The sequence below is a fragment of the Athalia rosae genome, chromosome 1 (genome assembly GCF_917208135.1).
Source record: "Athalia rosae chromosome 1, iyAthRosa1.1, whole genome shotgun sequence".
Taxonomy (NCBI): Eukaryota; Metazoa; Arthropoda; class Insecta; order Hymenoptera; family Athaliidae; genus Athalia; species Athalia rosae.
The window spans coordinates 26,726,448-26,739,662 of NC_064026.1; the positions used below are offsets into that span (position 1 = coordinate 26,726,448).

Consider the following 13,215-nt stretch of genomic DNA (forward strand, 5'->3'; position numbering starts at 1 on the left):
ATTCGGTTTAATGTATGCAATACACACGATATATGACGATTTTTAAATAAAAATTACCTTAAATCAATCTGTTGCATCAAAAGCCTCTCAAAAATCCTGGGAAGATATGATTATACATAAACCAATTAAGATGAATTTTGAATCGACTGATTTGGCGTCTTCATTATTTATGATTTAAAAGTTTTTACCAATACTTTTATTCTTCAAGTAGCCCAAGACGGCTCAGATTAGCGATATAATAATTGATTACATTAATATAATCTATTTACAATTCAAGCCGTAACCAGTATGTTACAGTACACACTATCAATATAGCCATGCTCTGGTAATTAGCCTGAGCTTTTAAATAATTTAATTCACGAGCTAAATTTACAGCTATAGTTTATGATTTATAAAATTGCATTCCACTCATGCAATACATGAGAGCCAAGTAAATATGAGGAAAAAGAAATCCTGTTTTTATACAACCATACGGTCTCGATTCGGTTCTCTTTTATACATTATTTTAATTCTATTCATTAAACGATTAAGATATTACCTCAGCAATTAGTTATAAATGCCACGCAGCAGTACGTCACGAGGCTCGTGTTTAAATTTATATGATGAATGAGTACAGTAATTGACACATTATTCAGAACGTAACTAAATTAAATCATTTGAAGTTGAAAGATTGATGCTGCAATTCTAGAAATAATATACTTCAATGTTTCCAAAACCGATACTATTCATACAAAATGTTCTACCTGTGGAGACTAAAATTTTCTGAAACATATCTCTTCTAACCAAAGCAGCACTATGTGATTTAAAATGTGTCAAAAACTATAAGGCGACATTGTCGCAGTCTCCGATATAACATTTTAATAGTGATGACATTTTATACGCATCTCATTTGGATCGCAATTTACAATTTAACATGTATTGGCTATCATTCCTAATTTCTATACAATAATCAGCATGATTGGTGATTTCATAGTTAGCTTTGTCAATTTTTGGAAACATTATCTGTATGGTAAATAAACTTATTCCCAATTCGGTATCCCATGTTTCTTTTTCTGCACAGGAAGCATTTTAGTATATGTAGATAGTATAAGTTATATTCTCAGTAATTTTTGTAGAGTAGTAGTAGTAAGAGTAGCAGTAATAGTAGAGGGTAGTAGAACAACAGTAGTACTACAACTAATGACAATGACAATAATAAAAACAGTAGTAAAAGTAAGTATATATAAGTATAGGTGCGTTAGGGTCCGGATTGAATAAAAACTATGGAACTTTGAATATTTGTATGATATTATACAATAAAGATGTCATGGTGAAAACTAAGGATATATGAATCATGAATACATTAAGGGAAAAAATAATAATTTCTAATAATATATTTACTATAATAATATAATCAATGCGTTATGTATATACATATACATATATAAATATAGTGTATATGTATATGTGTATATATAAATAATATATAAGTATATATAATTATATAGTGGGTGGATTATTATGTACAGAATACGTAGTGGTATCAACTTTTCCAGATGCTTACGTTGCACATTGTATTTCCTTTTTAGTCTATCTATTATCTATCGTGAAACAAATCATTTTATGGCAACTAACATAATAATGGCAAGTATTTTGCTATAGAAGAAAAAAAAGAAAAATAAAGTAAAACAACATAGCGTTTCAGTACGGAGCATGTAATATATGTGGAATGAATATTCGTGCAAAAATTCAAATTTGATAAATAGAGACAACTATTAAAAAAGAGAATAATGATAAAATTAGAAAAAACTCAAGTATCCATTTAAGATATAAATGACGAAACATTATTAGTTAATGTACAATTGTAATTGATATAAAACAAATGTTAAAAATATTACAAATAAAATAAAAGTAGTAATAGGGAAAAATGTCAATAAAATATTTTTGTTTCCTTTTTTTTTTGTTTTGCTAGACGAGGTACTTTCATCGAAAGGTTTCTTAATTTGGCATTTGATATTATTACGGAAAAGTTGAATGGATTTTTGTTCTGCCATAGTTTTTTTTGTTTTATTTTTTGTTAACATTATGTGTTAAGAAGTTTATATCTGAACGATTAATTCACATGATCACAGATTTATACAAATATGTTTTTTCAGATTGAATACGACAAAATTCATTCTAATCCCCACGTGTTCGATATCCGAATACTATATTTATACACATGAGAATGTAATATATTTATTTAGTTAATCGCGTGTGAATTAACAATAATGCCAGGTGGTATTATGTGGTATTAAAAACGCAACGTGTCTACATTGTTGACTAAACCTTACCTAATACATCCAACGAATAGAAACGAAACATTAGAATCGTGCTGCAGTCAAAATAAATATACAGTACATCATATCGTTGAAACTATGTATATGTCTGGAGTGATTAATGGGATAGAATCATGATATAACAATTAAACTTTTCACTTCAAATTAGAATGGCTGGACATGAAGAGGCTACATATCTTCACTAAGCAATTATTGTAATAATGGAAGGTGATGGAAGAAATCATAAAGAGACATACAGGAAACTATTGATCGCTACGGCTATACAAGATTATGGCTATTTGGCTGCGGCACAAAACAATGTTAATAGTAATTATCACTTATCACTTATCACGCTTGAAGCTATGGAGTATGGGCAACTGAGGCTGAAAAATTATTCGTTCTCTCTCAACTGAGAGATTATCCTGACATCCGCCTGCCTTGAATTATATCATGGCGAATAAAAGTTAACAAGGATTCAACATTCAACAAATTATCAAATTAATAACCAAGACTATGAAATACGGAGGGTATATAAGAACAAATTTTCTATGTAAGTTTGACGAGTCAATACATAGCAATAGTATAGAAAAACAACGCTAACACAAATTATTTCTTGATTCGTATAGTTTCCTTACTCCAAGCTTTAAACAAATTCATCTTATAATGTTAAAACGAAACAACATACCAGTATACAGCATCGTCACTCAAGAACATAATATTTTTCAGCATTTTTTTTTCTTCTTTTCTTTTATTTCCTCATATGGATAATATTATTTGTAACCGATCGTAAAAATTGCCTTTGGCATTTGCCTTTAAAATACATTTTCTCAAATTAATAGTCCCTCGAAATTAATATATTTGCATCAATTGCAACCTACATATGCTAATAAAAATTAATTTAAAAGTCAACGAATATATTAATGCCAAAGGCAGCTTCTACCTACCACTTCATTTCAAGTGAAATACAAAAGTGCTACATATATGTATAATAATTGATATACCGCAGAACTTTGTTATCCAGTTTAAACGAAATTCCACGTTACTCATTTTTATTATCTACTTATTGATACTTTTTTTCACCTTTATGTATAGAATCCAGATTCGCGAATTCGAAATAGGTTGTAGGAAAGGAAAGGGGCATGAGGATCGATATATGAAGGAAGGGGAATTATGGCTAAACAGACGCTTGTTCGTATAACAGGGTTCGTACTTCTTCCACAAGAGAATTACGATTAAACATCACTGTTAAAATAACAATAATAAAAATAATAATAATAATAATAATAATAATAATAATAATAATAAAAATCATAATAAAAATAAAAATCATAATGTAATAATCAAAAGTAATTACTCTTAAAAACTCGAGATTCACTGTTCCATCGACAGTTTATATTTAATAAATTGCTGTTCTTATTTTCACTGGTGGACACCAATATTTATTTTGTTAAAATTGTTAAATAGTTTAAATATGTTTTTAATCTTATTTTTCTATTATGCACTCTGCTTTTTTTAGCTGCTTTAAACAATTTTATTAGCACAAGTGAATATTTATCATTTGTGTGTAGGCATACTGTTACTTTTTGTATCTTAGATGTTTTATAGAACAAAAAAACTCTGAATCGATTTATTCTTGTTTGGTTGTTGGTTGATTATTCATTTCACTTGTTTGAGTTACAGTTTCCACCATTTTTGAGCGTCATAAATGGCGCACTTCCATGAAGATATGGACGAATAAATAATCCATTAGTTTCGTGCATTATCGCATGTTCATGGGATCGTCGGTGTTTGATTGTTACAAGCATAAAACTGTTTTGTATGCTTTTTAAAAAAAAAAAAACTTAGAACAGCTTCTTGATACAACTTATAATTTGCAGAAATTTTAATACAACAAATTTCTGATATTTGGAGACAAAATACTTTGCTCCATTCGATTTTTTAATTATCGTCAAGCCCGTTTCATATGCATAGAGAACTTTACAATTGTTTTAAATATTTCTCAATGAATTCGACGCCTGTCGGTTGAGTATGTACACAGCTTAACATATCCTAGAATTTTTATTTTTCCGCACATAATTTCTTGGCAATTACATTACCCTCAATTAAGTCACTTTCGATAAATCGTTCAAGCCAGTTTATGTTTACGAAAACACAACAAACAGCAACCAGTTGGGAATGTTCATTCGACCAAGTGCCGTTCACTGTTTAATCCATACACATTCTTCGTATACAGATATCGTTCTCTCACTCGTTTTCTTTAAAAATTAAGAAATATAAATTACAATTATTAAGAAAGTGCTTAATTATGATACATTTAATTGTTATGTAAATAATTTTTTTATGTGTTTATTTACTTTTCCTTTTTGCTTTCTTTTACCGTGTATTTATTAAGATTAGCTACCTTAGGCTGCCTTGTATTTCAGTTCTGCGTTTTTAACAAAACATTTCTTCTTGTGCAATCGTTTTATGGATAAAAAATACTGAATGTGGAGTTCTTTATACGTTCATTATTCTATTCCAAATTGCATAAGATTATATTCAGTGATGAATACTCAAAAATTTGAAGTTTCTGATGTATTTTTGCAACTGCAAGTTTTACTATTGTCATATAACGATCTCGGGTAATGGAACTAACTAGAGTGAACAGAGACTAAGGGTGATTTGTATTCATTTGAGTAACTTGTCACCAGGTCTTTTAAAAACGAGTGACCGAAATATTTAACAAAAACGTATTACAAAAAATTATCTATCAATTGTCATGAAGGCCAAGTCAGGGTATTCATTTGCTTCCAAACAAATTTCAAGAAAGTTTATAAAGCGATTTTATCATATATGGTAAACTTGCAGTTGAAACAATACAATACTACAATAATCAAAAAGTTTAATAAAGCTAATCAACATTGTACATCCGCTTGTAAATAATAACGTAAAAATAATGTAAAACTTGCACAATGACGCAGAGATCATTAAAACAGGGAGGAAATATAAGAAAATATCGTGTGTGAAAGATTACGTTTTGCAGCCTTTGCAATAGTTCTACGAGAAATTCAAATAATAATGATAATAAAGAACTCAACAACAGATTACGATTCCTATTACTGCTGTTATTATTATTATTATTATTGTTATTGTTATTATTATGATTAGATATTATTAAGGTTGTTGCTGTTATTATTATGACGATTATTATTATTTATTATTATTACTCTTATTATTATTATTGTTATTATTATTATTAATATGGTCATTAACCATCAACTTCAACGGGTCAACTTACGAATTTGGAGTCTGTAATTTTCATTTAGTTATTTCTAGTTGACCATTAGTGTATGGGATTCCATCGGTGCTGCACTATCATACAGAGTATCTGTATCCTGTGTTGGTTCACCCTGCAGCTGACACTGGTTACTCAAAGTTCCAGCCCCACAGTCACAGAAAAATCTAGAACAATATTTATTTCTGCATTGCATAAGAACCTTTTTTTATTTTGTAGATCAGCTGATTGCCAATGCGTTCAGTCAAGTTTTACACAAAACAAATTATCATGCATTAAAAATCAATGAAATTATGAATTTTACCCACCTATCGTGACGAATAAATTCTACGTCGTGCCCAGCATGACAGGTTTTTATACAGTTCACACAGATCGCATTTCGATCTGTTGTATTGCACGTTTGACAACGATAAAAGTCATGCATTGGGAAGGATGTGTAAGAAGAGATTTTATAAAGACATTGTCCATTTCCCACAGCTTTCTCCACCGCATCTTGATTGTTAAATATTTTGTTACCTGTGTGATATCGAATATATTTTTTAATTCAATCAGGTAATGAAATTAGGTCTTCACTAAAGCAAACAGTGATAGTAGAATTTAAAAAATGCAAATGATTGGTGAGGCAAATCTAGAAATTTGAATGGGTATATTACCTCTTGTTGTCGGTTGGACGCCACTAGCCAAACAGAGTCCTCCAAATCGATTATTAAAGATCTGATTGAATTCCAAAGTGGCAGTAGCATTGTTAGTTATTTCAACACCAGCAGCTAACCCATCAAAAATACGATTTCTCCTAAGGACTGGATGTGATTGGGTGGAGATTAGCACTCCCGCTTGTGCATTTCTGAATATGTCATTTTCTTCAAGCACACCTAATTGATTAAGTTTAGTTAATACCAGGGCGAGAATTTTTGTTTTAAAAATGTGTAGTTATTTCTGAAAAATGGACTACAGATATCAAACCTTTGCCACCATTGAATATACAAATTCCTCCGTCTCTTCCGTCAAAAATTTTATTTCTTTTCAACGTTGGGTTACTGTCGGTTTTTATCCACACGCCTGCCATAGCATTATCAAATATCTCATTCTGTTCTAAAAGACCTAGACCGCTGTTGTAAACAAGCACTCCACCATTCTGCCCACCCCATATTTTATTTCCTCTAATTACGGGGTTGCTCCCAGTCCTGGAATGAGAATACTTGTAGAGGAATACCTCTTGATATTATGACTAAGAGAAAATTGATCGTATGGAAAATTCGAAACAACACCTTATCTGCACTCCGGAGTAAAGATGATTGAAGATGTCATTATCTTCTAGCTTCCCATGACCGTTGTCATAGAAATAAACTCCAACCTGCTTTCCACTGTGAATTCGATTCCTTCGCAAAACTGGAGTCGATCCCGTGGTTATCCAAACTCCAGCTAGGGTATTGGCATAAACTTCATTTTCTTCTATCAAACCTTGACCTTTCTCATGGACATATATTCCACCATGCTGTCCATGGTGTATTTTATTATGTCTAACAATTGGGTCCGAATTCGTTCGGATTTGTATACCAGCCAAAGCATTACCATAAATATTGTTATGTTCTATGAGTCCACGTCCCTCCCCAAATATATACACACCACCTTGATGCCCATTATATATTTCATTTCTACGAATTGTTGGATTGGAATTAGAGGTTATCCAAACTCCAGCAAAATTATTTGAGTGAATTTTGTTATCAATAAACTGTCCTAATCCGTTTTCGTGCACGTAAATGCCGCCAGTCTGTCCGTGATGTATCTCACAATGAACAACAGTTGGATTTGCGCCAGCCTTTACTTCAAAACCAGCAATTCTATTGTTGTGAATATCGTTAGCTTCAAAGTACCCTAAACCATTATCGAAGGTAAATATTCCCACGTCTCTGCCATGGTGAATATGGTTTCTTCGCATAATTGGGTTTGCATAATTTTTCACCCATATTCCGGCAAGCGCATTGCGAGATATCTCATTGTCCTCGTATGTGCCCTGAGCATAGTCTGTTACATACAGTCCAACATTTTCACAGTCGGAAATGTCACAGTTTTTAACCACAGGATTTGCACCGACGCCAGATACACAGACAGCAGCTCCAACTGTGGAAAGAAGCCAATTAAATAATAGAATTAGGATTAAAAGGTTAAGTGTTTTCACTCATTTGTAAAGGTCAGCTCATTCTAAGCTTTGTATGACTTACCAACACTTGAACTCCTGATAATGCAATGGTCAACGGTAGGACTACAATTTTCGCCGACTTCTAGACAATAATGCTTATGATGTGGGACAGTACTGGTTACATCGGGTGTGAACTTGAGAGTAAGATGACCCGCGTACGCCCGCTTAGCTCCTTCAACGAACATTACTGTCGACTCGCTTTCTCTTTCTAAGATAACAGATTCTGCAACATTGCCTGGAGCGGCACCTATCAGGGCAACATCGCAGTCAATAACGAGAAATTCACCACGATATGTCCCGGCATGTAAAAATACTAAATGTTGAGGTGTTTCCTCTGTGCCTTGAGAATTATTGCCACAACAATTGCCTTGTACATTTGTACTTGTATTAGTATTTGGTGAGGACCCACTACTGCTTCTATATTCTTCTACAAAGTCTAAAGCTCCTTGCACTGTATTAAAATAAGGCAAGTTTCTGCCCTTGAATTTTAAATCCTGGAAACCAGGCCTGACGTGTACTCCTCTGTATAACTGTCGGAAACTTTCTTTCCATGGGTTAGAATAGTCAGATTCATCTGGCGATACAAATTCGAATTTGCATGGTGCTGGATTAAACAGCGGTAAATCATACTCGTAAACTTGCTGATACAAAGACTTCCATAGTTCTGTGTCATTAGCAATTGCTTGAAAACGTTTACAAACTTGCGAAACACGACACAAATCTTGTTCCATTAAATAGTTGAATATCGTCAGCAGCACTTCATCTGGTAATTCATATTGAAGGTAGTGCGCTGCTGTGTTAGTGTTTGTACCTAACGCAAAACAAAATGAATAACAATTACTTTATGATTTCAAATTATTTGAGATAGCATGAATGAGAAAATAATTCAACATGGCAAATTTTCGATTGCAACTGAGGTATTGATTTACATTCATTACCATTGATTCTTGACTTATACTATAATCCTTTGAATCGTGCTTTGACCTATGCTTATTTTTTCAAGATTGGTAAGATCAAGAAAAAATGACAGTATTTTAAGCTGGCTTTTGATATTATGCCTTATGTCAATTGCTGGGAATAGCATCTTAGTGAGCTGAAAATAATCAATGCTTACCATCTGTTGAAAGCGAGCATGATCGCCTTGGTCTTTTTCTAGCTGGTAAGGAAGAAGAGCCAAGAGCGGCAGCAATACTGCTGCCTCCAGGAGGTGGCAACGCTGAACTTGTGCCAGGCGCTGGATCTGGATGAGGGGGACTTTTGCGTCGAAGATCATAGGGAGACGAATGTGAATGAGAGGGAGAAGGAGCAGCTATCCCTGACACACTTGGGGATGACCCCCTGCCGCCACCAACACCTCCACCTCCTGGTGGAATCTGATTTGAAGCTGGACACGGTAGCTCGCATGGTTCTGCTAAGAAAATAAAAAATACATTCATAAAAAGTTGACATCAATTTGTGTTCGAAATAAAATACCGAGGTGTCAAGATTTGGAGCTGACTAGATATTTTTATCTATGATGTTAAGTGAACTATTAATACTGGATATTCGTCAGACTTTTATCTGAGATAAGGTTCTAATCTTTTAGTCCATTTGTTAACAAACGTTTGTTTGCCTTCTTTTGACAAGCACACTTCACATGTGAGTGTAACCTCAGAATTATATTAACATAATTTCAGAAGGAATTCATTTCCTTTACCATGTTAGATTAGGAGCCATGAACTATTCCATGAAACCTAATGAACTACAGTAGATGCCCAAGTGTCAAAATTTTGCGATCAGTAAATTCTGCAATTTGAGAACAACGACACAAGTAGCTCATTTCTGTAGTATTAAATATGTTTGAGAAATCATTTCATTTTCATTTCATTGCATTTTTTTTAGATCAATAATTGCAACTCACTTGAATATGAAACACAGTTAAATACCATTCGCATTTTGAATTTGGAGTTTGTATATAATCAATGGTCTTTTTGACCTGGTAAGAAACTAGGAAAACATCCAGTATGTGACTTGAAAAACACAAAAGTGACCATTTCAATATTGAAAATGTCACTGACAAATGTAGAATGTATATCCATGACAATAATGTCGTTCGATGTACAAATTTGAAGTTGAGCTTGTTTCTAGGGAATAGATAAATTTTGCAGATGAAATTTTATAATTCAGGTACCAGCAGCGTAACTTTTCCAATTTCATATGACTCAGAGTAACTTCAAAAAAGGTACTATAATACAGATGAAAATATAGCACTAAAAAGCTACATAATATGACAGAAATAGGTAGCAATTATTATTTGATTTGAAATAAACCTTGATTTTCTTTGTGTGCATTGAGAAAAGTTAAACTTTACAAGATATGAAACAAGAAGAGAAAAGTCAGAACAGGGAACAACAATAACACAGCATATGAATATTCATAAATATTTGAATTTTATTTTAAGTAATGTTCATAGTGACAATGGAGAGTGGCATTTCCAATTCGCTCTACCTAAGTTGAATTGATTAAGTATGGAAAATTCTCAGTGAAATGCAATAATTGAAATCGCGACGACCCATAAGTGCGTTTTTTAAAACAAGTGACTAGCGTTTATAAATATTAACAACCCGGGGGTAGGGGCAAACGGCAGTATTTTTAAATCCCTCTTAAACTATCGCGCTCACATGAATAGACGTCAAATTCTAGGACGGTGTTGGGTGTGGATGATAATCGACATTTTTAGGGTTTTTTTTTTATACGGTACCCGCAAGTACCGTGGGAATGTCGAAAAAGTAGTAATAAATAATTATGTTATAGACCGGAAGAAGTAGCGCGTCAGACCCACAACCCATCCCATCTTTGATAATAATGAATAATACTTCGGCGATCAGAGGACAACAGATGCAAAATAAAGCAATCAGCTAAAGGTACCAAGGAAAGCAGCAGAGCGCAAGCAGTTAACAGAGCGAGCCGAAGCTTAGGGCTATTAGCTATTACATACCCGATGTTGTTCTAGAGGGTAGCGGAATCCTATTTGCACCTTTCCTTCGGGATCTGCGTACGTAGCTACGCGATGAGGTGAAGGAGGCGCTCGGCATCTTGACCGGGATCCCGAAATTTGTACGAAAAACGGGGAAAAAACTATACACTAAACAATGGCGACACTTCCATCGAGCACGGCGGCCATCTTCTCACTCAGGGAAGACTACTGCGCTATGACCAATAGAAGTCTACTTCTGATATCACGTGATTTGACGAATGTCAGTATGGAGACCGAGCAATATACAGATTTTCCTTGTATCCTCGCGATTTTCTCATGTTTTACATTATCTGTCATATACGTAACGAGTCTTTACATCTGGAATTCGCCATTCGATAGGTAAAACTAACTCACGATCTTAACAATCATTCTCAATCATAATTTTACCCCACTATAGTCAAGCCCTTTAACAACGAACCACGAACAAAATATAACTGTTTTCACGGGCTAGAGAGGCGCCCGATTCTACTTCGGGTACGCCATATATCGATGGGCAACATGTATTTCAAATTATTAACCGTGGACAAAACCATATTGGTAATCCCCCGTCCACAAGTCACTTTATCTTCTACACAACGCGCCACCATTTCGCCTTTTTCAAAATCAAATTAATCTTTGGATCATTTCTTAATATAATTTCAGAGACCATGCAAGTACAATAAAAAAGAGGTTTCTCAGTGCCTTCATCATGATGTTTGTCTCGCCTTTATTCCTCTACTTTGGTATTAACAGAACAATTTTGCAAAAGGTGAATTTCAAAAACTCTTTAACAAATACCTTTGATTTAACGAAGCTAAAATTTCAGGCTACTATTTGGGAACTTCTTGGCGTAAGATGGGTTGGCCTTATCCAAGCCACTGTCATGCCGCTGCTCTTAACTATGGTCTTATTTCTGGGGCCACTTAGTGTACAAGCCTCGAGTGGCTTGTGGCGATTATATGCTGGTCGAAAAAATATATCTAGAGACATATTTCAATCCATATATTAGACTAGTCATGGCAATAATGTTATTTCACTTTCTTCAGAACCTATGTACTGGGTGGGCAATATGAAATCGCTAGGTTGGTGGCGGAATCAAATTGTTGCACCTTTGTCAGAGGAATGGACGTTCAGAGCCTGTATGCTACCTCTACTCCTTCAGTGTTATAAACCTTCCACGGCTATATTCATATGCCCATTGTTTTTTGGAGTAGCACATTTTCATCATGTCATAGAAATGACGAGATCAGGAGCAAAATTTAAGGATGCCTTTATGCTCTGTAGTATGTTGCTGATAGGCTTTATATTTGACGTTGATCATATCAAACTCTTATGAAAGAGTCTAGTTTCTCATAAGTATAATTGAGACTAATCAATTGTATGTTTCCAGGTTTCCAATTTGTTTACACTACACTGTTCGGGGCATATGCAGCATTTTTGTTTGCTAAAACTGGTAAAAAAAAAAAAATACTGTATATTGAAGTATCATGTTTAGTTTTATCCTTGACTCTTAAAAGAAGTCTATACATCTCCATTTTTGCAGGGCACTATATTGCTCCATTTGCTGCCCATGCATTCTGCAATCATATGGGATTTCCAGATCTATCAGAAGTCATTGCTTGCAAGAATCCATTGAAAAGGACGATACTGTTCTGCTTGTTTTTTGCTGGAGTCATAGGATGGTGTTTGTTGTTAACACCTATGACAAATCCAACGTTGTTTAGCAACAAATTGTTTTGGCATAACTACTACTTTTAAAGTTAAAGAAATGGACTAGCAATTTTTGTTTTATTTTTTCGAGTTTCCATATTATTTTTCCGATTTTTGTGAGTGTTTAGCTAACAAAATACTTGAATGCAGTAGTGTCATTATTCTATAATTGTCTCAAAGTAGGATATTCAGATTTTTCTGTCTGAATCTTTTCCTTTTGTACTTTACAAGGATGATCATTAACGAAAAAACTAATGTCTTCCATGTCACTAAAAGTAATAAAATCTCAATTGTTAGATTAACATTAAACTTAAATGTAAAGCATACTTAAATAATATGTTACTTGTTCAACAAAGGTTTTCCGCCTAGATATCACGAATTCATTAGTAAAAATAAATTCAACATATTGTAACAAATATCCATGAAGATGAATCACCATAGTGCCTGCAAACGTTTCAAGTTTTTATACAAATATTGTAAATTATCTCATCCGTCAGACGAAGATTCATCTATTGTGCATAAGGAAGGTTGTCTGGAGTGCCAATACACTGTAATGTCTGATGCTCAGCGATTCATGTTAATATCGAACCTGTAATACTTGAAATTTTTAGACCGAAGAAACTTCCAAATAGTTTTAATGTATGTACTTCTTAATTCAAAGTAATAAATCTTACAACTCTCAAACTCATTCTTTGCACTTGTTTTCCGTAGAGTAAGAATAAGAATGTGTCAAGCACAA

At 33.5% G+C, this 13,215-nt stretch overlaps 2 protein-coding genes across 5 annotated transcripts; one reads left to right on the top strand and one right to left on the bottom strand.

Moving 5' to 3' along the window:
• Positions 1–173: 173 nt before the first annotated feature.
• LOC105683384 (F-box only protein 11) lies at positions 174–10,883 on the bottom strand. Of its 3 annotated transcripts, XM_048660144.1 has the most exons (9): positions 10,749–10,881; positions 8,886–9,182; positions 7,794–8,582; positions 6,840–7,692; positions 6,535–6,755; positions 6,225–6,443; positions 5,880–6,087; positions 5,575–5,738; positions 174–4,552 (listed from the first exon to the last, which is right to left on the bottom strand). In XM_048660144.1, exons 1-8 carry the CDS (start codon positions 10,843–10,845, stop codon positions 5,609–5,611), a joined length of 2,814 nt encoding a protein of 937 aa, XP_048516101.1. In that variant the 5' UTR covers positions 10,846–10,881; the 3' UTR covers positions 174–4,552; positions 5,575–5,608. The 3 variants fall into 3 exon arrangements, with proteins under 3 accessions (XP_048516101.1, XP_012251349.1, XP_020706560.1); XM_012395926.3 differs by having other exon boundaries at positions 174–5,738; positions 8,886–9,179; positions 10,749–10,883; XM_020850901.2 differs by having other exon boundaries at positions 174–5,738.
• Positions 10,884–10,902: 19 nt separating this feature from the next.
• Positions 10,903–13,164, top strand: LOC105683389 (CAAX prenyl protease 2). 2 transcript variants are annotated; one of them, XM_012395936.3, is made up of 6 exons: positions 10,903–11,126; positions 11,430–11,535; positions 11,593–11,731; positions 11,813–12,049; positions 12,157–12,219; positions 12,310–13,164. In XM_012395936.3, exons 1-6 carry the CDS (start codon positions 10,903–10,905, stop codon positions 12,522–12,524), a joined length of 984 nt encoding a protein of 327 aa, XP_012251359.2. In that variant the 3' UTR covers positions 12,525–13,164. The 2 variants fall into 2 exon arrangements, with proteins under 2 accessions (XP_012251359.2, XP_020706563.2); XM_020850904.2 differs by having other exon boundaries at positions 11,430–11,731.
• The last annotated feature ends 51 nt before the right edge of the window (positions 13,165–13,215 follow it).

What these genes read in the sequence shown, in the direction of transcription:
- LOC105683384 (XM_048660144.1), bottom strand. Translation starts at nt 10,845, where the DNA reads ATGCCGAGCGCCTCCTTCACCTCATCGCGTAGCTACGTACGCAGATCC. An exon ending in ATGCTCGCTTTCAACAGATG is followed by an intron (nt 8,583 to 8,885) that starts GTAAGCATTGAT and finishes GTTTTGCGTTAG; the next exon opens with GTACAAACACTAACACAGCA. An exon ending in CGTCCAACCGACAACAAGAG is followed by an intron (nt 6,088 to 6,224) that starts GTAATATACCCA and finishes GATATCACACAG; the next exon opens with GTAACAAAATATTTAACAAT.
- LOC105683389 (XM_020850904.2), top strand. Translation starts at nt 10,903, where the DNA reads ATGGCGACACTTCCATCGAGCACGGCGGCCATCTTCTCACTCAGGGAA. An exon ending in CTTGTGGCGATTATATGCTG is followed by an intron (nt 11,732 to 11,812) that starts GTCGAAAAAATA and finishes CACTTTCTTCAG; the next exon opens with AACCTATGTACTGGGTGGGC. An exon ending in GGATGCCTTTATGCTCTGTA is followed by an intron (nt 12,050 to 12,156) that starts GTATGTTGCTGA and finishes GTATGTTTCCAG; the next exon opens with GTTTCCAATTTGTTTACACT.